The sequence below is a fragment of the Equus asinus genome, chromosome 13, assembly GCF_041296235.1.
Source record: "Equus asinus isolate D_3611 breed Donkey chromosome 13, EquAss-T2T_v2, whole genome shotgun sequence".
Taxonomy (NCBI): domain Eukaryota; kingdom Metazoa; phylum Chordata; class Mammalia; order Perissodactyla; family Equidae; genus Equus; species Equus asinus.
Genome location: NC_091802.1, coordinates 59,475,287 through 59,500,180, shown reverse-complemented (window position 1 = coordinate 59,500,180; position 24,894 = coordinate 59,475,287). Strand labels below are relative to the sequence as shown.

At 50.4% G+C, this 24,894-nt stretch overlaps 1 protein-coding gene across 1 annotated transcript in view; it reads right to left on the bottom strand.

Annotated features, from left to right (window-relative positions):
- The window catches only part of CCDC40 (coiled-coil domain 40 molecular ruler complex subunit), a 47,362-nt gene that overhangs the window by 18,149 nt on the left and 4,319 nt on the right, over positions 1–24,894 (bottom strand). Inside the window, exons 5-13 of the mRNA XM_044744492.2 lie at positions 22,528–22,672; positions 21,390–21,565; positions 20,452–20,535; positions 20,159–20,378; positions 12,658–12,815; positions 12,356–12,478; positions 8,248–8,369; positions 319–562; positions 56–238 (exon numbers count right to left, since the gene is read on the bottom strand). Coding sequence (XP_044600427.1) covers positions 56–238; positions 319–562; positions 8,248–8,369; positions 12,356–12,478; positions 12,658–12,815; positions 20,159–20,378; positions 20,452–20,535; positions 21,390–21,565; positions 22,528–22,672 — 1,455 coding nt within the window. The remainder of the gene's footprint in view (positions 1–55; positions 239–318; positions 563–8,247; positions 8,370–12,355; positions 12,479–12,657; positions 12,816–20,158; positions 20,379–20,451; positions 20,536–21,389; positions 21,566–22,527; positions 22,673–24,894) is intronic.

The following is a 24,894-nucleotide window of genomic DNA, read 5'->3' as shown; positions in this document are numbered from 1 at the left end:
CACGGTCCCTGAGGGCGCCCGTCCCCCGCGGCTGCGGTGTGAGGAGGTGGCATACCAGGTTGGTCTTCTCCTTCTGGATCTTCAGGATGAGCTGGTAGAAGTACTTGGTCATCTTGTTGGAGGTCGTGTGCTCCTGCAGCTTCTCCACGATGGAGGCGTCCGTCTTACTCCTCAGCTCCAGCTCCTGCTGGGCAGTCTGGTGGATGCTCTGCAGTTCGCTCATCACCGCCGCGTATTCCTGGAAGGGAAGATTCAGAGGGCGGCCGCTGTTAAGGAGGCCTGGCAGGCAGGCGCTGCCGGGTGGGGCCGCGGCCGTACCACGTGGGCCTTGCCCATCTCGTCCTCCGTGGCCTGCAGCGTGAGCCGGTAGGTGCCGAACTCGCTCTGCAGCGCCTCCTGCTTGCTCAGGCTCTGCGCGGTCAGTTTCTGCATCAGGCTGGCTTCCGTCTCCACCCGGTTCAGGATGCTCGCCAGCTTCTCATTCTTTTCCTCCTCCTTCACGATGGATTTCTTATAGGCTTCGATCTCACCATCGATGGACTTGACTTGATGCTGGTATTCGCTGCCGAAATCGAGAGAGTAAAGAACACCAGTGCGTACGGTGGCCCCCACTCAGAGGAAGCTCACTGAACGGAGAGGAATAAAGTAGGAAAACAACTCTTACAATAGTAGCCGAAACTTGACTACTATTTTCTCATATATTAATAGAACTAGCAGCCATTTCAAGCCCAGGTCTAAAAGTCTTTTAGTATTATGATTATAGGAGAAGGAAGGGGAAGGGAGCTAAGAACTGGAGTGGGCTCTGTGCTGTGGGGTTGTCACCCGCCCGTCCTCTGCAGTCATGACGATGATGCTGGAAAGGAAATGCTGTTACTCCAGCTTCCTCGATGTGAGCACTGCAGCTCAGAGCATTTGAGAAGGGTGCTCCATGGCCCTAGTAATGGTGTGGCTGCGAGAAACCCTCGATGGGGGTCCCTTCAAATTCTACTGTTTACCCCTCAGTGTGCTGGCCGTGGAAATACCTATAATTAATGTCAAGTTAAAAATACAGATACTGATAGACAGATGGCCAACAGGCGCATGAAAAGATGCTCAACATCACTAACCATTAGGGAAATGCTAATCACAACTACAATAAGATATCACCTCACACCAGTCGGAATGGCTATAATCACCAAGACCAAAAACAACAAATGTTGGAGAGGGTGTGGAGAAAAGGGAGCCCTCATACACTGCTGGTGGGAATGCAAACTGGTGCAGCCACTGTGGAAAACAGTATGGAGATTCCTCAAAGAACTAAAAATAGAACTACCATATGATCCAGCCATCCCACTACTGGGTATTTATCCAAACAACTTAAAATCAACAATCCACAGTATCATATGCACCCCTATGTTCATTTCAGCATTATTTCCAATAGCCAAGACGTGGAAGCAACCCAAGTGCCCATCAACTGATGATTGGATAAAGAAGATGTGGTATATATACACAATGGAATACTACTCAGTCATAAAAAAGACAAATTCATCCCATTTGCAACAACATGGAAGGACCTGGAGGGAATTATGCTAAGTGAAATAAGCCAGATAGAGAAAGACAAACACCAGATGATTTCACTCATATGTGGAATGTGAACAAACCCACGGGGTGGGCACAGGGGGCGAAGGGGAGCACCTACGTGGTGATGGACAAGAAATAATGGACAACTGAAATCTCACAGTGATGTAAACTATTATGAACAATTAAAAAAATTAAAAAATACAGATACTGGATTATGGAATCTGAGCTTGTGTGTGTGTGAGAGGTGTGTTTTCTGAGCTGTCCCGCCGTACTTCACACATGCCTTACAGCATCTTATCCTTCGAATAAATTCATATTCAAAAATTCAGAAAGGACTTTCTTCTTGAACTAGAATAATAGCTTTGACATTTTTCTCACATCTACTCCAGGGCCTTCAATGCTCTTCCCAGCAACCTGCTACTATCTCTTAAATGTCTTCCCAGATATATTCCATGCGTATATAAGCATTATGTTTGTGTGCACATGAGTGTTTCTTTCCACTTAAAAAATTACAGGTGGTAGCTTATATATCCTGTTCTGCACCTTACTTCTTCTCGTGCTGTGTCTGAGATGATCAATATCAGTGCACATAGAAATCTCCTTAATTCTTTTCAGCGACCAGAGAGTATTCCAAATGAGGAAGTGTCATAATTTCATCACCCTCATTGATACACGATTAGGCTCTTTCCAGTTTTCTGGTCCTTTTTTAGTTTCATCAGTGTAGCAATAAACATCTGTACACAAAGAAAAAGATCCAGGAGAGATACACCATGTTCATTCGGCAGAAAATTCGTTATCGCTAAGGTGTCAATTCTCCCCAAACAGACCAGGAGACTCAGTGCAACTCCAGTCGTGTTCCCAGTGGGCATTTTTTCCCCAGAAATTGACAAGCTAATTCTAAAATTTATGTGGAAATCTAAAGGACCTAGAATTGCCAAAATAATTTTGTAAAAGGAGAGCAAAGACTGCCCCTGTCTGATTTTAAGACCGTCTGTAAAGCTATAGTCGTCAAGCACTGTGGTGTTGGCGGGAGAACAGACAGACAGATCAGGGGAACAGAATAGAGAGTCCACAGGCTGACACACACCAACACACGCACGTATGCCCGCTTCATCTTTGACGAAGGTGCCACAGTGTCTCAACGGAGAAAGGACAGTCTTTCGACAGTGCTGCCAGGACAACTGGAGAGACACGTTGAAAAAAGACCGAACCTGGCCCTCACACCATAACAAAAATTAACTTGAAACGGATCGTATACCTAAATGGAAGAGCTAAAATGATAAAATTTTAGCAGAAAACATAGGAGAAAATCTTTATGGCAGGTCAGAGTCAGGCAAAGGATTTCTTAGAGAGGACATAAAAAGAATGAACTATGAAAGAAAAAAAAATGAATAAATTGGACTTCATCAAAATTGAAAACTTCTACTCTTCAAGAGATGCTGCTGAGGAAATGAAAAGACAAGCCAGACAGGGAGAAAAATATTTTCAAGATGCACATCTGATAAAGGACTTGTATCCAGAATATATGAGAACTCATAACTCACTAATAAGATAAACCACTCATTTAAAAATGAGCAAAAGACACTTTACCAGAGAAGATACATGCATGGCAAATAAGCACACAAAAAGATGCTCACCATCATTAGTCGTTAGAGAAATGCAAATTAAAACCTCGATGTGACACCACGACACATCTACTGATGGCTGGATGTAATGGCTAAAATTAAAATGACGACACTATTGGGTGTTGGTGAGGACGGGAGTCCCTGGGAATCTCGTACACTGCTGGTGGGAATGCAAAAGGGGACAACTCGCCTTGGAGAACACCTCGGCAGTTGGTTATAAAGTAAGATATACACTTACCAGCAACCCCCACACCGAGGTGTTCACCCGGGAGAGAAGGAAACAAACGTCCACACTAAGACCCGCCCAGAGTGTCACAGCAGCTTTATTCACGATACTCCCACACCAGAGACATCGGCACAGCCATCAGCTGGTGAGGAGATACACAGGTTTGACGTATCTGTGCAGTGGAATACTATTCAGCAACAAGAAGGAAGGCACCACCGATCTCGCAGCACCAGGAGGGCTCGAAAAAGCATGACGCTCAGTGAAAGAAGCATGACAAGAAGAGCCACATGCTGCAGGCTTTCATTTACGTGACGTCCTGGAAATGACAGGACTCCAGGGACAGAATCAGACCAGTGTTTGCTGGCGGCCGGAGGTGCTGACTTTGGGGGTGAAGGAAATGTCTGACATCTTGAGTGTACGGGGGTCACGTCCCTCTGTCCATTTGCCAGAACTCACTGAACTGTGCACTCCAAAAGGGTAACTTTTGTACATAAATTAACCTCAATAAACCCGACAAAATTAAAAAGGTACTCATTTTCTTTTTAGGAAGTAGCAGCCTCATAAATGTCTAAAATCTGACAATGAAAATAAGATGTCCAATTTAAAAAGACAGAGTTACAAATCATACGACGGAAGTCTGAACGCTCGCTACAGCATATGCGTGGGGGAAGAGCTGCCTGCGAGGACCTAAAACGCTAATAAATTGTCCTTGTCACAAAAGGAGAAAGAAGCTTTTTGAGTTTTTCTGGCTTGTTTTGAGAAGTTTCACGTGAAAATGACTCGTTTCCTTTGAATGTATGACTTTCAGCGTTTCCTGAGGTCTCAGTAGGGACCGTTCACCTGTGGTTGGGACCCACTTTTGTGTGATTTTGTCACTAACGTTGCAAAGATTCGATGGGTAGCCCCCATCTCTAAAGGGCCGGTGTGGCGGGGACCGTCTGCTCTCCATGTCACAGGCTGGCTTCACCCATGGCTGCTGGGTCCAGTCCATGAGACATGCCCTCCAGCCTCGGGGAGCCCCGGCGGGGGACGGCCACTCTGTCTCCTTGAGTGGGAAGGGGGGACGGGACACGATGTGTCGTTAGGGCAATCCCTAAGGGTCTCCCCCACACCCCTTTAACCAGCTGCTCTCTGTGGTCGCACGGTGGGCCTGGTCTCCAGGGTTGCAGGTGTCCTAGGGCACAGCGGACGTTGGCGGTGACGGGCGCTACCTGCCAGACCCCAGGCTGAAAGAGGTCCACTGCAGCCGCCCCGGCAGGGCTCTAGTCCAGCTCACCCCACACTGCCTTCCACTCCCCCCTCCTCTTCCGCAAACGTGGGTAATGACAGAGCCGCCCTCCGAGGGTCTGCAGGGCCAGGCCAGACCAAGCTGAGCACGGCCTGTCACACGGGAAAAGGACAAATCGTGTGCCATTATTGCCTTGCTCTGGATTCCACGTCTGACCCTGTTCAAAGCTGAGTGGACGGAAGGACCAAGGCTCCCCCGTGGCGACTGTCGACCCTCCTCCTGCTCTCCCTTGCTCCGGCGGGCGACCCACCCCAACACTCCGCTCTGAAGGGAACTGTCCGCGGGAGCTGCCTCTGTCGTTGTTAGGATTCAGGGAAAAGGAAGCCTGGAAGGTGTGGGGCCCACCCCTCGGCTTCCTTGTGTCAGCCCTGGACCAGCTGAACTGAACGGAAGCACACGTGTCAGCCTTCCCCCTGCATTCTTGTGTCAGTGTGCAACGCCCCTGCGAAACGGGGAAGACGGCAGGGAGTAGCTGACAAGGAACGCGCCGGCTTTCAGCTAAACTTGCAGCTTATGTATGAGACACGTGGGGGCAAGATTATGGTGCCCCCCTCCACCCAAAAGACAGGGAAGTCAGATCGTTTTCCAAGAGTTAAATTGTGGAATTGACGTTAGGTGAAGAGACAAACAAAGAGAATGAAAAAGAGAAAGTACCAGATTTGACTGGAACCTAATTAAGGACATGGAGTTATCTGGAAAAATCACATAAGCATCAAAGTGGGGGGGAGGGTGATGGAGGAGGCAGGACTGGCACAGAGGCAAGCGCCCCGGGAGGGCTGCAGGGGTACCTCCTCCTGCGTGGCCGGGCTGCCTGGTGCTCCGGGGAAGAAGCGGGAGGCAGGCAGGCTGGGGCCTCGACCTTCCTACTGCTGAGCTGCTCCCTGAGCGGCGGGCCTGTGTTCGTTCCCAGATAAGCATCGGGGGCTTTGGTGCTTACATTTCCTAGTGGACATGAGCAAATTGGCATTCTCATTTCTCTATCAGCCTCTGGCCAGCATTCACCAGATGCATTCTCGACGTGACGGCAAAAGCCAGCTTCAGAGCCAGCGGGGCCTGGTCCGCAGGGACCTCACAACGCCCAGACAGCTGCCAGGTGCTGGCATCGTGGCCAACTTCCTGACCATCCACCAAGAATATCAGCATTTTCATCCATTTTTTAAAAAATGGACGAACTCATTGAACATCGATGAGTTGGTATTGGGTATTTGGTTCAGTTGTTGAACTGGCCTAGAATTCATCGGCAATGCAATATTTCAATTTTGCAACGCCCTGACCTTCTGTTAAGCAGTCTCGGGTTTCCTTCCTCAGACCCATCTAGGTGGAGACGGCACATCTCTGCAATTACGATTCACAATTCTCCCAGCATCCTGCACAGCCCACGCCTTATGCGAGGTGGGCCTCGCTCCTCTGCAGCCGGCGTACGGAGTCGCGAGAGGACAGCTGAGCTGCACTCAGCACTCTACCCCCTGTTGTTAGAGGGGGTGTGCCTTTTGCTAAAATATTCACTGAACATTCCATGCACACATATTTTAAAAACATGATATCATTTTTTTCTTCAATCAGATTGGCACAACCCAAAAGTGGGATAGCACACCGAGCTGTCATGGGACTTTGGAACGCCGCTGGTGTGACCATCACAGCCTTACTTAGAAACACCTGCCAGACCTGCGCATGTGCACACCCTGGAACCTGGAGCTTCCAGGCTTGATAGAGAATATAACATAGTTACATAGCATAATATAAAATATAACAATCCTGGACACTGGTAGGTATGGCGACACCGCAAGAGAAAAGGAGTGTGAATACCCCAGATACCCCCTGGGAGCCTTCCCCCTAGAAGCTCCCAACAGAACGCTTCGTGGTGGAAAAAGAAGGAATGAATGGTCTTTATATTTTAATTTGGAAAGATCTCCAGGACGTGTTGTTGAATGAAAAAAGCAAGACACAGAACCCCGTACACAGCACGCTACCTCGGTGCAACAAAGAAACGAAGAGCACGGATACCTGGATTTTCTTATGATGGCGCAGAATGTCTAGGGAGGGAAACCCAGGAAACCAGGAGCACTGTCTGTGGGAAGGGGCACCGGGCGATGCAGGACGGGGGAGGGAGAGAGACCTCACTGGATACGATTCTACAAACATTTTTAACCAAGTGGCTGTATTATCTATTCAAAAGATTAAATTAAAAAAAAATAAAGAAAAAGGAGGGGTGGCCAGGCCACATCTCAGAGACGCATAGTTATAGCTCGGAGACAAGGCGAGGATGGAGGGGGGCGGGGGGCACTCTGGGTTAGTCCTGGAGGCACAGGAGCGCTGGACAAGAGGGGGTCCCGGAGGTGGTACCTGCACCCCAGTCCTTGCAGGGGAGCGTAGGCGGTGAACCTCAGCCTTGACCGACTCCAGGTCCGCGTCAGGCAGAAGGAAAATGCTGCCCAGATGCCAAGGCCTTTTCCGCACGCAGCAAACGCTCCGGAGGGAGCCCCGGCGAGGGCAGGGCAGGTGAGGCCTGCGTCCCAGCCCCCCAGCCCCAGGTGGCCCTGGTTCCTCCACCTGCACATTCAGAGGGAATTTGCCATCACAGTCCCACAGCTCTCCCTTTGGCTTTACGTGGTTGACTCAGGGAGGCGGAGGAAATGAACACTTTTAATTCAGCCTTATTCGTGTAAAAATGTCCTGTTTTAAAACAATCATACATGCCTTTTTCGTTTGTTTGTTTGTTTGTTTTTTAATCATAAGACCAGGAAGGAAAATTCTCTCCTCGTCTTGCAACCACCAGAAACCGTGCTGTAGGACTGACAAAGCGATTCACTCATTCACTCCTTCCCGTGTTCAGCGACTCTTTCGGGGGCACCCGCTCGCTGCCAGGCTGTGTACTGGGTGCCAGAAGTGGAGGCCGAGTTGAAGGCACCTCCAGAACTGGGGGATCACATCTGGGTCCCCATAACCCTGGGCAGTTTGGGGAATTAAGGGGGCACTGTGCCTGGAGGCCCCCGGCCCAATACCAGGCTCAGGCCACACGTACACCCCTTGCTAGAAGTGAGGGAGGGGGACGCGAGGAGGGGGCCTCCTGCTTCCCCTTCGAGGGGAGATTAAAACAGGATTTTGGTTGGAACGCAGCCCTGGGCAGCACAGCCGAGGAGGGATGGAGTTTCCGCACACAGGTGGTGAGGCTGCAAATCAAAGGGACACCTTTATCTCCCAAAGATAAATACCGCTTTCTCTTTCCTCTCTCTCATTGTTTCTCCTTAATCCTCCCAGGAAATCTGAGCGGGAAAGCTTTGCTGCCACTGAAAGTTTGAAAGGACTTAAGAAACGCTGAGATCTTGGGGAACAATACGGGAGCTTTCAGGTCGGAAGCGGGCTGCAGGTGCCCCTTTTGTGCTCCTCGCTCACCTGGGACGGGGTGGGAGTGCGTGGTCCACGCCCGGCCCGCCTCCGCCTTTCCCACACATCTCTCTCCTGCCCCGGCCCCGCCTGCCCCCTGAGCCCCCTGGCCCCACCACTGTGCCACACCGGAAGTGGGGGAGGCCCATCCTGGGAGCCCATACCTGAGAGCCTCCTGGATGGCCCTGTGAGCCTCGTCGCGGTGCTTCATGCCCACCAGGCTGGTGGCCCACTGCTGCAGGATACGCTTTTTCTCCATGGTGATGGCATCGATTTCCGTGCAGGCCTGCGGGGGGGAGTTGGGGTGACGTGCGTGTCGGTCTTATTTCATTTTGCTCAAAGCCCCAAAGAACGTCGAGAGCCCCGACTTTCCTGAATCAGCTCCTTGCCTATGTCACCCTCGCTTGTCTTTATCGTGCACCAGCAAAAGGATAACCTCGAAACAAAATACAGCCCTAAAGACTCCTGGGACCCCCGTTTGTGCCTTTACTCAGGGTCCCCTGGCACCCGGTGCCAGGGGGGCGAGGAGGAGGCAGCTGGCCGACATCCATCGACACCCGCCCCATGCCAGACCCCAAACACTGGGGTGAGCGGAGGTCCTTGATTCTCACTATGCTCCCGTCCACACACCGGAGCTCAGGCCACACAGGACGGGCGCAGCCTCGGTGCTTGGCACCCCTTCCTTTAAGGAGCCCACGCTGGACGGGGGGCCATTTGTTTGCAGAATGACGGCTGGATGTGAGCGTGCTGTTGGGAGAAGAGTGGCCTACCTAGACTGGGGACAAGGAAGCAGAGCTGGAGGGGCAGGAGGGTGGGGTGGACAACGTGGTCCAGAGGTGGGGACGGGATGAGCTGAGGCTGGATGTCCCAGATCGCAGTGGTGGTGGGGACCAGCTGGGATAAGGCCTGGGCCCACGCGGGGAGGGGCTTGAAATCAGGAAGAGGGCTCCGGAATTCACTGCAAAGGCAAGGGGGTCTCCCCTATGCTTGGGGGCAGAGGCTAAGGGCTGTTCGAAGAGTATGGCTGCCCGGGCTGCGAGCTCAGGGTTAGGTAGGCCACCTCGCCTCCTTGTCCCCTGTGTCCCTGGCTGTGACATGGGTACAGTAACAGTACCACGTCCTGGGGCTGTAGTATCAAATGAGGTGATGCCTATATGCCCAGCACGTTCTTGGCTCCATCACACTCGCTGTTCTGAGTGGTACCCAGAATGTCCTGACAGATCATCCCTAACGGAATCCTTGCACCGTTAGCGAGCTGGTGGAGTGCTGAATTACAGGCGGGGGCCGGCTGAGACCCTCATATGTCACTAGCATCTTCGTGTCCATGTCGAGCCCCAGCAGGGCCTGCTCACGGGGATGGTCCAGCCCCGCCTGGCAGGTGCTGGAGGACATCAGAGAGGACTCGTGCGCTCACAGGACGATAAGAGGGCAGCGCCGGGTGTGAAGGAAGCATCCCCCGGGGGAAGCCACTCTCGGTTGGGAGGGTTAAATCACCTACTCATCATTATTATGGAGCATAAAATGCATGAATTAATTATACTATGATCGGTGAAACATTTCCGTATTTGGGTAAGTTGTTCGCTGAGGAGGCTTCTGTGTGCCAGGGAGCAGGTTGTCACCGCCCCAAAGTGCAGCGGCAGGCACCTGAACCCACCAGTCTCTTCCCCAGGCTGGGCTGTGGGGCTGGCGGGCCAGGGGCAGGCATCTCCCCACAGTGCTCCCGGAGCCGCCGGACAAGGGTTTGCTGCCCAAGCTGCAGGCTGAGAGGCAAAGATGAGGGCAAGATTCAGTCTTTGGATGTTTTAGACACCCTCCTTACTAACGAAAAATAAGTGAGCATTCTATGCGAATTAGAACATGCAAATAAGTTGGGGCCGGCCTCATGGCCAAGTGGCTGGGTTCACGCGCTCCGCTTCGGAGGCCCAGTGTTTCGCTGGTTTGGATCCTGGGCGTGGACATAGCACCGCTCATCAGGCCACGTTGAGGCGGCGTCCCACATGTCACAACTAGAAGGACCCACAACTAAAATATACAACTATGTACTGGGGGGATTTGGGGAGAAAAAGCAAAAAGAAAGAAAAAAAACATGCAAAAAAGCAAAAAGAAAATAAATTGTCAATAATCCCCCGACTTAGAGTTAACCATTTCTAACACCCCAGTGTTATCTTCCTCTGTGTGTGTGTGTGTGCACCAAATCATATTCTAAATACTGTTTTGTAACCTAGAGTTAAAAATTAGGATATTGTGAACGTCAGCAAACACCTGCTTCGTTGGTGGGATAGCTTCCACCACGTGGATGTGTCCCCACGTGTTCCACCAACACCTTCTTTGTGGGACCTTTCTTTGCTATTACACACCACAAGTGTGTCCCCAGTGACTCTCCATCCGTTTGGTTTGTGGGGTTTTCAACATACAAAATTTTGCTCTCGTGCCTCTCTGGTAGTTTCCCGGAATGAAGGCCGAGCAGGGACGTTTGGGAGGGAGCAGGGGAGTGTCCTTGCCCACACCAACTACGATATTGTCTTTGAATAAAGATTTAATCAAGACCGATGTGCATTTTCACTATCAGCGCCGGAGGCCCATTCCCTCTGCCTTTTCTGTCTTTGCCATCGCGGTGGGAGAACGCCCTGCCACATGCTTCTCTATCATCCATTCCTCATTCATTCCTGCACGAATGTCTAGGGCGCGCCTGCCACGGGCCACGTGTGGTTCTGACGTGGGAATGCAGGACGAACAGCCCAGGGGTGGCCCTACCCCGGTGGAGACACACCCAGCAGGGAGCAGCGGGCGGCACTGAAAGACGTAACGAAAGAAAACTGCAGCTTCGGGTACACCATCACCGTGCAGCAGAAACGTGCCCGGGTCTTTCTTACTGATTTTTCGACACCTCTTGATACTACCAAACGCACTTATAGTTGAAAGCCTGTCTTTTCTGGTGGGTCTCCCGTCTTTTCCTTTTGCTGACGGTGTCGTTACCCACAGAACCTATGGTTGGCACGGCCCACCCTCCTTGCCTTTTCCTTTGAAGTGTCTGCTTTCGGTGTTATGCTCAGAAAGGCCTCTCCAACCCACGATTTTACAGACATTTCTCTTATATTTTCTTCGGTACATTTCCCCCATTTAAATACTTGATCTCACCTGGCATTTGTTTTAGTGTGAGGTATGAGGAAAAGATTTAATTTTTTTCCCCAAATGATTAACTCAATGTCCCAACACCACTGCACGCATGATTCACTTGTTCTCCACTAATTTCTAATCTGCTACATTCTTCTATAAACGTCTGCTTGTTTCTGGACTCTCTCACAGGCCCCCACGGCCTGGCGGTCTGTCCCGGATTCCGGTAACACGTTATTTTAGCCTCTAGGGCTCTCTAGTATACTTCCCTATTTGGGAGGGCGATGCTGGGGTGACCCACCACCCCGGTTTGTCCGGGCCTCTCCCGGTCTTAGCATGGAAAGTCCCACGTCTCAGGAAAGCCCTCAGTTCCAGGCAAACTGGGGCAGCGGTCCCTTCATGAACCTTTCCTTCCCAAAACAAGTCTTGGCTAGTCCTCTGAATTAAGAATCGCTTTGCTAACTAAAAAATTGTTTTTTTTTTCTGAGATTCCGATTGGAACACATTCTAGACCATCTGTAGGCATGGGTTGGAGAGACGTGGCAGTTTCCCACACGGACCAGGTGTGTTGTCCACTGGCCCACGCCCTCGCCCTTTCCCTCAGTACAAACTCATGGCTCCCTTCGAGTCGTCCCTGCATGCGGGAACGCAGGCGGTGATTCACAGATTTTTTAAAAAGTCACAGCAACTTTGGTTTCCAGCATCAGCCACTGAATTTGTGCTGCATTGAGGTTGTTCCCTCCTTTAAGCCACGTGGATGTGGGCACTGCCCAGGAGTGCCAGCTGCCCGCGGGGCTGAGAATGCTAGCAGGTCTCCCGCCCTCAGTGGAACAGGCCCGCTGTGGCTAAAGAACTCGCTAAGGGTCTGCTGAGCGAGCAGAACAGAACGCCCGATTCCTGGGAGGCCTCTCAGCCTATCACTGGCTACGGTAGGAATAAAAATACTGGCCGCCAGTTCTCCGGTACCTTCTGCGTCCCCATCATGGGTCAGCCAGATGCTCTGAGATGCTGATGGAGACGCACAGCTGTGCAGGCAGCCTGCCTGCTAATTGGGGGCTTAGCCATTCATTCAGCAGGCATGTGGGCACTGTCTGGGGGCCGTGTGGTGGGTGCTTAGTGGGTGTTTCTGCAGCCGGGCCCGGCAGATGTCCCTCTTACCTCGCTCACTGCTTTCCTGAGGATCCGAGTGTCCTCGGCCTGGGCACAGTACTGAGCCTCAAACAGGGCGATTTGTTCCTCCAGCTGGTTGGCTCGAGTGGTGAGCTGGTCCACGTGCAGGTCCTGGGTAAAGAAACAACATGCCTGCATCTCAAGGCCGATTCTCCATCAACTCCTGACCGAACCCTCAGGCTGGCCACCGGTGTCTGGGCTGCAGTATTCACACAAGAGGCAAAACTAAGCGCTTTCTGGAAAACCAAAAGTCTAGGCATAGTTAAATGTGGGTCAGATTCCCGGAATACCTGCTTCTTCTTCTCTATCTCGGCCCGCACCCGCTCCACTTCTGACTTCTTCACGACTTGCTTCATCACGAGGATGTCATCGCGCACGTCCTGGTTGATGTTCTGTGTGTAGAAGAGATGCAGAGCCAGGTTCTCCAACTCAGCTTGCAGTGCCGCCACTGGGGGAGAAAGAAGGCTGTTCCATCATCACACACGCCTCTTCGCTTGGCCCGAAACCCCGGGAGAGGCGGGAAACCGCACCCCTCCTGCCTTCATAGGGTGAGACTGGGAAACTGCCTCTAAACTACAAAGACCCAGACTTTGCCATCAAAGACCTTACAGTCTAATTGGAGAGACCAAAATATATGTCATCTACGCCCACAGATTGCAACAAGCTGCTCCATTTCCCACCACATCCTGGAGATCGTCCCTCCATCTAAGGAAACACTGAAATAGTGCCTGGTTCTACGGCCGCCTGTTCATTTTGCAGAGTTCCTACCACTTAGGGGCTAGCAATCCTAGGCAGAGTCCTCAGTCCCCGGGGAGGAATCCAGAGCCTGAAGCTCCCCTGAAGCCCCTTGGACCGAAATGGCTGTGTGGGGGCTGCAGGCCTGAGGACCAACGCTGCCCGTGTGGCCAGCCCTGCGGGGTGGCACTTGCCACTCCCGACTCGGCAGCGGAGAACGGATTTTTGTCCACGCGCTCAGAGGAGACCACACCCTGAGGAACGGATTCCTTCTGACAAAACTCACACGAGACTGATTAATAAAGCTAGAATAATTTATTTAGGGGGCTAGGCCACAGTCAGTCATCGCTCACTTGCGCAGAGCATTCCTTTCTCAGTGGACAGAGCCAAACAGAAAGCGGATTTACAGACCAAAAGGTTGCTGGGGGAACGTGAGTGTTCTTGAGGGAAATACCCTAAACTGGAAAAAAAACAGTTTTGCATCCAAGATGACTGTACAAATTCTAACGCTAGAGAATTGAGATCCTGTGTGGGTGAGAGTTATGGGGGAGGGGAGAGGAGTGGAAGCCGGAAAATGAGGCAGGAGGTTGTGTAGAAAGATGGGTGGCAGGGTGGCCAGGGGTGGGCACTGTGTTTGGAGAGAGGGCCTTCAAGGAGACAATTAGGTTTAACTGCAGTCAGCAGGGGGGGCCTGACCCAGTCTGACCGGTGTCCTGATGAGAAGAGATCAGAACACAGATGTGCACACAGAAGGGCGACCACGTGAGGACGCAGGGAGGAGACGCCACCTACACACCAAGGAGCGAGGCCTCGGGAGGACCCAGCCCTGCCTGCGCCTCGATCTGGGACCTCCAGCCTCCAGAATCGTGAGAAACAAACTTCTCCTGTTGAAGCTGCCAGTCTGCGCCCTTTGCGTGGAGCCCGAGCTGACTGTGCACCTGTCACCCAAGGGTGTGGGAACCCAGCCACACTTCCCCAACAGCACTAAGTTCAGCCCCTCTTTTCTGCTTTGCTGGTTGAGTAACTAAAAGTCACTATCTCAGATATTCTTCTTAATTTGCATTCTGTTAATATTAGCGACATTAAACCTATTTTCACAGTGTTAATGACCAGTGCTCTTTTCCCTTCTCCAATCGCCCGCTCATCATCGGCCAGGCTTCTCCTGGGAGAGTCGTCTTCCACTGATAGGCTTCTAACAGCTCTTTATGGAATACAGACAGGGCGGGTAGAATTGAAAATCGGCTCCCATGACCCTTGCCCCTAGTGTTACTTTTGGGATTATGTTACCTTATAGGGCAAAAGGGAAGTTATCAGGTGGGCCTGACCTAAGCAGGTGAACCCTTTAAAAGCAGAGTTTTCTCTGGCTGGTGGCAAAAGAGGAAGTCAGAGAGATTTAGAGGGTGAATGGGATTCAACAGGGAGGAAATTCTCCATTGCTGGCTTGAAGATGGAGGGGGCCACATGGCAAGGAATGTGGGTGGCCTTCAGGAGCTGAGAGGGGCCCTGGCTGACAGCTGGTGAGGAAGCAAGACCACAGTCCTACAGCTGGAAGGAGATGAATTTTGCCAACAAAATGAATGTGGAAGTGGATTTTCCCAAGATCTTCCCGAGAGAACTCAGTTAACTAACACCTGAGCCCAGCTTTGTGCTGCCCCAAGCAGAGACCCAGTCGGCCACGCCAGACTGCTGACCTACCAAACTGAGCAAGTGTATAAACGGGGGTTGTTTTAGCCCCGACATTTGCGGTAACTTGTTATGCAGCAATGGAAAACTGAAACAGAAGGTATGGACGTTGTCACGGACGTTTCAGGGCTCCCCCCCACCATTTGTGTTTGTCTTTCATCTTTATTAGCCTTCTTGACAGGTAAGTTTTCCTTTTCTCCCCAAAGCCCCAGTGCATGTATATCCCGGTTGTAAGTCTTAGTTCTTCTGCGTGAGCCGCTGCCACAGCATGGCTACTGACAGATGGTGGTGTGGTTCCGTGACCAGGAAGAGAACCCGGGCTGCTGAGGCGATGTGTGCCGAACTTCAACCACTAGGCCGTCAGGGCTGGCTCCTGACAGGCAGGTTTTGTGTTTTTATATGGTCAAATCTATCCAATTCCTCCTCTCTGCCCTCCATACGTCACGTCAGGCTTACAAAGTTCTTCCTCACCCCAAGATCATAAAAAAAAAATCTTACATATTCTTCTATGGCTTCTGTGATTTTCTTAAACCTTTACTGTACCTGGAACTTATTTTTTTGTGTAGTGTGAAATAAGGATCTAAGCATTTATTTCCAGATGGCCAAATGATCAAAAAATATTGAGTGATTTAAAAAATGCTACCTGCCCGTTTATGTAATTTGCAGCAAATAGCTAAATTCCTGAGTGACTTTCCTGGAACTCTCTGCTCTGCTCCATCCATCTGTTTATCCACGTTCCTTCCAGCACCGTGTTGTTTTAATTGCCACAGATTGATACTGTGTTTTGATACTCGATAGGACAATTTCCTTCCTTATCCTTCCTTTTCAAAATTTTCTTGGATAGTCTCATGCATTTAGTCTTCCAAATGAACTTTAAAATCAATTTGTCAAGAATGGAGAGCTTTTTGTGTATTGTTATGGAATAATCGCCAGCATACACTGATAAGTGAAAGAAAGCAGGGAACAGAGCAGTGGGTATAACTTGCAGCTACTTGTGTAAAAAATAGAGAAAAAAAATATATATACACACCCCTTTGTATGTTTCTTTTATATGCAAAAATATCATTAAATGAACGCACAAGAACCAATGATACTGGGTGCCTCTGTGGAGGGTGCTGGGGAAGCCGGAGGCTGGAGACTGCACTCCTGATTTCTTGGATTTTAAATGATTACTTTTTGAAAATGAGTAAGTAAATAACCATGTTAAATAAGTTTAAGTGCACCCAAAACATCCCATTGTGGATTTTAACTGGAATTGCCTGGAACTACTTACTAATTTGGAGAGAAATGACACTTTTATATTGTGTCTTTCCATCAGCAACGTGGGAGCTCCATTTATTTAAACCTGTTTTGGGTCTTTTAGGAAAACTTTATTGTTTTTCTTCAGACAGGGTTACTCACTTCTTATTAGATTTATTCCTAAGTATTTTATGATTGTTATAGCCATTATGGATGAGATTTTTTAAAAAATTACAATTCCTAACTGGATATTACTGGCATAGGAAAAAACTATTGACATGGTATTCAGCTACTTTATGGATTTCTTACTGTTTCTATTAGCTTTCTTCATCAGTGACCTTGAATCTTCTAGGCAAACAATCATATCATTGGTAGAGAATGAGAATTTCATCATTTCACATCCAAAATCTATACCTCTTTTATTTTTCCTGTTTTCTCACATTGCTGGAACCTCCAAAACAATGCCACTGTGATGCCAGCAGGCACCCTTGGCTCTTTTGGTTTTAACTGTAACCTCTCCAGTGCTTTCCACTGAGTAAATTTCTCTTGTTAGTTTCTGATCAATATTTACAAAGAACTTTCCTTCTATCCTAGTTTAGGATGGACGATGAGTTTTATCAAACATCCATTCAGCATTTGCCCAGGAAATCTTTTTTTTCTCTCTCTTTCAACTTTTGAATATAATGCATTAAATTATTAGGTTTCTTGGGGCCGGCCCGGTGGTGCATCGGTTAAGATTGCACATTCTGCTTTGGCGGCCCAGGGCTCGCCAGTTCAGATCCCAGGCGTGGACATGGCACTGCTTGGCAAGTGATGCTGTGGCAGGCATCCCACATATAAAGTGGAGGAAGATGGGCACAGATGTTAGCTCAGGGCCAGTCTTCCTCAGCAAAAAGAGGAGGAATGACAGCAGACGTTAACTCAGGACTGATCTTCCTCAAAAAAATAAATAAACAAAATAATACAATAAATAAATTAATAGGTTTCCTGATTTCAAATTATTCCTGAATTCCAGAAGTAAGCCCTTCTTGACTATGAGGTATTTCTTTTCTTTTCTTTTCTTTCTTTCTTTTTTTTTTTTTTTTTTGGTGAGGAAGATTGCTGCTAAGCTGACATCTGTGGCAGTCTTCCTCTATTTTGTATTTGGGACGCCACCGCAGTGTGGCTTGATGAGCCATGTGTAGTTCTTCGCTAGGGATCCAAACCCATGAACCCCAGGCCGCTCGAGCAGAGTGCATGAGCCTCACTACTACACCACAGGGCTGGCCCTGGGGTATTTTTCTTTTAATATATTGCCAAACTCAATTTGTTAATGTTTCACTATGATTTCCACACCTCGTAAGTGGGACTGCTTTACAGTTTTCCGTGCTTGTGCGCTGTCAGCCTCTGTGGTAAGGATTGTACTGGGCGTTGTAACAAGCCTGGGAGGAATCTCCCCGAGTTTCCACCCCCTGGCAGGTTGAGTAACAAAGAGTGTCTGTCCCTTTCAGGGTTAGCAGGACTCTTCCTTAACACCTTCAAAGACTGGTACTTTTTTAGGGAAAATAGATTTTTGACATTTTAAATTTCTTCAATGATGAAATCAGTACAGTGCATAGCTTTCTGGAAATACAAAATAATTTTTCTGACTTGTCCTCATTCCCAAGGGTTGTTACTTATGTTATATCCTTTTTGTTCTCTGTTGCACATACCAGAAGTTTATTGAAATTACTGGTCATTTCAGAAAATAAGTATTTTTATCAATGAGGTCAACTCATTTTCCATTTTTTATTTTACCAGTTTCTGCTCTTTAACTTTATTAATTTCCTCTTCCTACTTCTTTTGGTTTATTTGCCCTTTTATCGCTTCTTGAACACAATGTTTTATTTTCATTCTTGTTAATGAAAATATAAATAAAGTTCCGAGAGGTCCTGGTTTACCTGAGGCCCTTTGGCGGCACCCGGAAGTCTTCACACGTAGACGCTTTCTGTCATTAATTCCGAAATCGTGTGCAACCTCGTGCAGACTGGACTCTTTTTCATCTTTCTCCCTTAAACTCTGGAAGCAGCACTACATTGTCATTTATATTTAAGATCTGTGATTCTCAGCCTGGGCTGCACATTAGAATCACGTGGAAGGCTTAAAAAAAAAAAAGAAAGAAAGAAAGAGAGAAAACAGATGATGCCTGGTCCTTCCCAGAATGAATAAACTGGGACTCTGGGCTGGGCGGGGTCGCAGGGGCTTGGCGCTCTCCCTGGGTCCCTGCAAGGGGCAGCGGGTTGAGACCACGACTGACGAGCTACCCTGGGCTAGTCGGGCTCTCCTCCTGCCGGAATCTGGTTTTGCCCTGCCTATAAGCCGGTAGCATTTGTTCCCATACCTTTGGAATTTAAGCATTTCGCCAGCTGTGTCTCGGCATGTGTAGTTTTTCTTCCAGCCATCTGGCCTCCGTGAGTCTTTATATCTGAAGATTTGTCTTTCTTGAACTCAGGCAAGTGTTTCCCTCTGCTGTCATTGGTTAATGCCCCTAATCTCCTGGAATTTCCATCTTATGGATATTGGCTTCCCCAGATCTATGGTCCATGTCTTTTATCTCCTTTTCAAAATGTTCATCGCTTTGGGTTTTTGCTCTGAATTCTGGGGAGAATTCCACAAACTGGGTTTTCAGTTCACAAGTTCAATTTTTAGTAGTACTGATTTGTCTATTTAGTGCCCTTTTTTGGGGATGATGATTATTTATTGTAATTCCAAGTATCCATTTTCCTAACACTGCTCTCATCTACTGATGTGCTATTCTCTGAAGCCTCCTACAGAGCATCACCTGGTGCACTCTCACGCACTCCTCTGTTTTTGGAATCAGGCTGGTGTCTGGAGGTGTCTGTTCTGTCTGTCCAGCCCGCCCATCTCCTCTTAGTCTGGAGACGGCCACTGATGACTCACATTTCGATGTGAAGGTTTAGTGACAGCTGGGCCTCCCCTCCCTCCCAGGCGAGCCAGGCGATCGTGGACATTCTCCAGTGGCAAAGCCCGTGTTTCCCCTAAGGGGCAGTGCAGTGGCAGCCCCCGTGGCACGGCTGGGACCGCCCGCTGGGAAGGGAGAACCAGTGCCTTAGATGGAATCCTTGCTTGGCTGAACAGCTTCTGCTCCTGCTCTCTGGTGACCTCCAGAAAGGACACAAAGTCCACGTAGATGTTCGCATCTTTCCAGAAGCCCATTGCACTGAGCCTCTGCTGAGGCGCGCTAGCGGGCACTCACTGCTCGTGTGTGTGTGTGTGTGTGTGTGAGGCGTGTGGCCTGTGTCCTCTTTCAGGTTAGTCTAAATTCTGCTGTATCTGCAGGATGGGCTCCTTATTGTTTTGGCGTGAACATCTGTCCTTCTCTTTTTGGTATTTTCTGTTACTTTGGTGGTAATGGGGGAGGGGCGCTTGATAAGCGAGCCCCTAGCCTGGCTCCATCAATCCAGGCCCTCTCCTGCATTTCTCAGGGTCCAAAACGCTTCTTTCCAGCCACAGCCGGGATATCCGTGTGATTCTGTTTTCTTCTCCATTCCTTTAGGTGATTCGCCCCGTTATCACGGTCACGCAGAGCTGATAAAGTTGGAAACGTGAAAAACCATAACGACTAAAAGAAATCCGCAGCAGACGCGGAGCCACTGTTCCCTGTGAACTACAACCCGCGCCCAGTGTGTGTGGGTGTGTCGCTTCAGCAGTAAGAGAGCAGCACGTGTCACAAGCCCACTGTCCCATTTGGTCCAAAGCCACTCGGGCTCCCCTTAATCTGTGCACAGCCCCAGGCCGCCTGACTCCCCGGCCACGGGGCCCCACCCTGCTCCAGGCCTTGTGCTTCGGCCAGGCCTCCCCGATCCGTTCCCACTTGTTTAAAGCCCGCCCCTTCGGCTCTGCCCTCGCCTCCGGACACGCAGCTTTGAGACCTGCGCAGCCGGCCAGGCCCTGCCGCTTTTGACTTTTGTACCCCGACGATGCTCTGTTTCAGCGTTTGCTGCTTTGCCGAATTAGGTTTGTTTTAAGACATGTATGCTTTCCATCCCTAAGTAGCCTGGGAACCCCCCGGGACACGAACACATCTTGCTTTTCTCGAGGCCCCGGACTGCACGCGGAGCCGCTTTACGCTTTTTGCGCACGGAGCCGCCTTACGCTTTTTGCGCTCGTCGTTGGCGGCCGCGCAGGTCTTGGCGTAGAGCGTGCGCACGTCCCGCAGCTCCTCCTCCTTCTGCCGCCTCGCGCACGCGGCGATCGAGTGGCGGTCGTGGGTCTTCTCCAGCTGCATCTGCAGGCGGGCCAGGTGCTGCTGCACCCCGTAGAGATCCACCCCCAGCTCCTGCCGCTGGACTCGGCTTTGCTTGGTGGCCACGCTCTGCACCGGAGAGAGAAACTGGGTCACGGGCTGTGGGCACGCAGCCGGGTGGAAGGCCGGACGGCGAACTCACCAGCTCTTGAAGTTCCAGCTTCAGTTTTCCTATCTGTCGGTTAAGGTAGTTCTTCAGGGCAGCCTGGAATCTTATCATAAGGGGCTAAAAAAAAAAAAAGTACCCCGGGTCACTCTCCTGCCCATCCAGGGCTTAGCCTAAGTTGCCACAGCTTTCCCTCGGTGGGCCAGAAATGACTTCCACGCTGGGTGCTGCCCACTTCTGCCCGGATTCTGACTCTGGAATCCACAAATTAAAAGCACTGGAGACCTAGTGCGTATTTTGGCACAAGGGCAGAGTGAGCTGAGCAGTGGTCCCAGTTCAACCCCCAGGGCCGGAGCGGGAGATGAGCGGTGCCTGGGAGGCCAGGAGCAGGGTGAGCGCCTGGCCCCTTTGTCCAGAGCAGCTCCGGGTCCTTCGCACAGCACCCGGGAGCAAGGTGACTTTCCAAATGGGTTCATCTAGTCAAGATTTGCCTTCCCCGCTGGCCAGAGTGGTGGGCGAAGGAACTCACAACCTGGTTGGTACACTCACAGCCAGTGCTCTCAGTGGGGGTGATTTTTGCCCGCACTCAACATCTGGCAACGCCTGGAGACATTTCTGGCTGTCACAGCTAAGGGTGGGGGAGGGGGGACACGGTTGCTACTGGCATCTAGTGCACGGAGGCCAGGGACACTGACCAGTATCCCACGGTGCCCATGACGGCCCCCATCACAAAGAATGTTAGCAGCACTGTGGTTGAGAAACCCTGGCTTTGAGTGTATGAACCTAAAAGAAGAATATGCTTTACAAAGCAGCAGGCCAAGACCGCGCAGATAAACTGTCCAGTGAGTGGGTGAGATGGGGGCACAGTGTCTGAGGGGTGCGGAGTGGGCCATGGAGGCCGAGGGCAGAGCAGGGCCTCTCGGTCACTCCTCCTCTGTGTAGGGCAAAAGCAAAACCTCGGGATAGTTGCTTACGTGGTCTGGGTCCAAAACCACCAGTTGGGATCTGTCCTCTTCGGCCTCGTCACTTCCCTCGGACTCCATTCTCTCCGTGGCCTCTTCCTCTGCCATGCTTAACTGCTGGATCCTGTCCAGGAACGTGGGCGAGGCTCTGTCCCCAGGGTGGGCATCATACTCCTCTGGAGGGACGGCTGGGGGACACAGCGAACATCATTGAGGCGTTAATAGGTGGTTAATAACGCCCGTCTGGGGGAGTCGTCAGGCAAGGCTGGTTTCCAGCCTCACACAACGTGATGGAAAAGAGGAACGACAAGCGTCCAATGGTTAGGGTTCAGAAGTGCCGCTCACAGCATCTCCTCTTCATGACCACATTTAAAAGAGCAGAGGGAAATCTGTTTTGTAGATCCTTTTTTATACATAGTGAAGAGAAAGGTGGCTTCTTACGGATAGACTAGATTGGTTTTTTTAAAAATGGGGAACAGCTGGTAAGATTGAAAGACATGAAATAGTCGTGAGGGTCTAGTTTCAGCTTGTCTGTCCCTGAGCGGGAGAGGTCCAGTTCTGTTTTTAACTCAGTTCGAGCTGTGCTGGCTTCATGTTGCCTGTGAGTGAGTGACACAGACTCTGTTAGGTGTATCATCCGTGTACATGTATTGCAAAATGAGAAATGTCCCTATCTGCTTTCCCATGTATGGGATACGGAAGCCAGCTAAACTCAGGGCTGTGCCTGGAAAGCCTTTGAAACTCAGCAAACAGACGCCCGTTGCGGTCTGCTCGACGTGTCGCTGAGCTCCTCTCTGAGATCAGGAGGCGGAGAGAAGTGGCAGTCAGAGTCCGTGGGTTGGGGCACCAGCAGGTCTCGGTCAAGGCCTGGTTCTGCCACTTACTCGGATGAGTTACTTAATAACTCTTGGGCTTTATGTAAAATGGAGAACTGTTCCTACCCATCGGTTAGTTTAAGGATTAAATGAGATGAAACAGAGTAAGTGCTCCATAAATGTTATCTATCTCTGTTAATATTATTTTTATCTTTAGGCTCACAGCCAAATAGGAAACGAGGTAACAGGCGGTGAGTGAGTGCTGTCCCTGGCACAGAGGGGATGCGAAGTGACTCATCTCATGGACAGGACAGCCTCGGCGAGTGCCGTGGTACCTGGCTCCTGGGCAAAGGACCCCTCCTGGGGCGGGAGCAGCTCGTCAAAGTCAGAGGATGCGATGCTGCTCCCTTGGCTCAGTCGGAGGCGGTTTCGTGCCACAAGAGGAGAGACCTTGTGTTGGGAGCTTCCACGGGATTTCCCCTAGAGCAAGAACAACCGGACCTGAGTCAATGAGGGCTTAACCAGGACTGAGAAGTTACTCGAGTTTGATTCGTTACAGTGTTGAAAATTCAACATAATTGTTCAAGCAATAGAAAATCATTTGGATGTAAAGATTATTTGGCTTTTGCAAATGGTCAAAATAGGAAACATCTACCCCCCCGCCCCCACCACCAGGAATCCAGGAGTGGTCTGTGCCTGTCTAGGTCTGCAGCGAAGTGGAAATGCTGAGGCATGGGCCTGTGTTGGACGTGGGTCTCTGTGCTCCCAAATGCTCATCTCCCTGAGGATGGTAATCAACATCTCTGAGCATCCTCTTTCTAAAAGGATGCCAGAAAGCCTCAGCCCGGGGTGAGGGACTCCCAAGAGGGCTGTTTCTTCTCTTCTTTCAAACGTTCCAGTTTGGGGACGTTTTGATAAGCAAATATTTTCCCTTGATAAAAACGCCTGGCTCCATTTTAGCTTTAAAAGAGACTTTTGCAATTATTATTGTTGACAATGATTATTGCTGATGATGAACTGGTAAATATTAGTAACAAGGGACAATGACCCTGCACAATGACCCTGAGAGGCAGCTGCTAGTCATTTCTGACATCTGTAGGGGAAGCGCCGCACAGAGGCTAAAGACGCTGCCTAAGGTTCGCACAGCTGGCTAACGGCAGGTTCAAAGTCGGGCTGTTTCAATCCCCACCTCATGCTCTTTCTAACGCTACTTCCTCAGATGATGCTGACTCTGTAAATGGTTTCTGAGACATCCAGAACCATAATGACGTGAATAGGGGCCCAGAGGCAAAAGTCCACCTCCGAGGGGTCCCAGGAAGGGCTTCTCGTAACGAGAAGGCGCTGAGGCGTCTGTACAGCCGCTGGACGCAGCAGCCCCCACCCCACGATTCCTATTTCTCCTGAAGACTGGGCAGCAGCTGGGAGGGAGGGAAATAGGGTTTGTCTCTGCCCTTGTGGTTGGCAAATTTGGAAACTGTTTCCCAGTAAATTTTCTAGAAACTAGACCCAAGGAAGGACACGGTGCTTATAGCTTAACAAGTGGCCTACCCTTGAGAGCTCCTGGTTATCTTGCAAGGTGAGAAACTGTTCATTCTGTTGTTGCTGTTGAATTCTTAAAAGTGGTTTTGGTCATGTATTTGTCATTGTAATCATACAGCTTAATTAGGGCTCATCGAATGTCAGAGCATGTTACTCTCCAGTTATTAACCCTTTTAGTTTCACGGGGCGAGGACAGATCATTGCTTTGTGGTTCAGAACAGTGGCTTCAGAGCAAGAGGGACCTGCCATCACAGCCGCATGACTCTGGGCAAGGAGGTCCCTTCCCCCCTCAGTTTCCTCATCTGTCAGCAGGGACCATAATAGTCCCCACCTCACAGGGTTGTTGTCAGGATTCCCTGAGACAATACCCCTCAAAGCATAGAAGTGTCCAGCCCAGAGTTGATGATGGAGAAATGGAATGTGTTCTCTTCTGGCCCCGCCCTGCCCCTTGCTTGCCTTCCAGAACAGTTCAAACCTAAAGCCGGCAGGTGGGGCTGGCCTAATGCGGGGGGATGAGGAGGGCGGGCTCCAGGGCTGTCCCCGTGGGGGCTCATCACAGCACAGGCGTCAGGGCCAGGCTTGCTGAGGAGAGGTCCCCGCAGAGGACTGCCTGGCGCAGAGAGTCAGGGTCCAGGCATCTGGGGGCTGGCCTGGGTGGGGCTGGCCCAACAGGGTGACGAGGGTGTCCACAGTCAGGGTGGCCCAGTGTGGGGTGTCCAAGCCCAGGCAGGGTGAGGAGGGTCGGCCTCGGGATGGGGAAGTGCAGTGAAGGGCACATCCGGGGGACTGATCAAATTAATAAGTCTGTCAAGGAGAGCAGGGACTCGGCTCACTGTTGGAAAAAGGAGTTACAAACACGGAAGGGGCCAGAACTAGGAGGAGGCCCTTGAGTGGTGGATTTGTGTTAGAGAGGTGTTGGTGTGAGCTATGTATGTGTCTGTGTGTGTGATGTGTGTGCGTATGGTGTGGTGTGTGGCATGTGGTGCGTGTGGGCTGTGTGTGCATAATACTGAGAAGGCCTGGGGACAGTGACATCCCGGTGGCAATGAGAATACCTAAGCACCCAAATCTTGACTTCTAAATTCTATTTTCCATGAAAAGAAATGGGGATCCCAGAGGAAGGTCTGACTCTAAGGCTAGGGCCATCTCTGCCAGAGACCAAG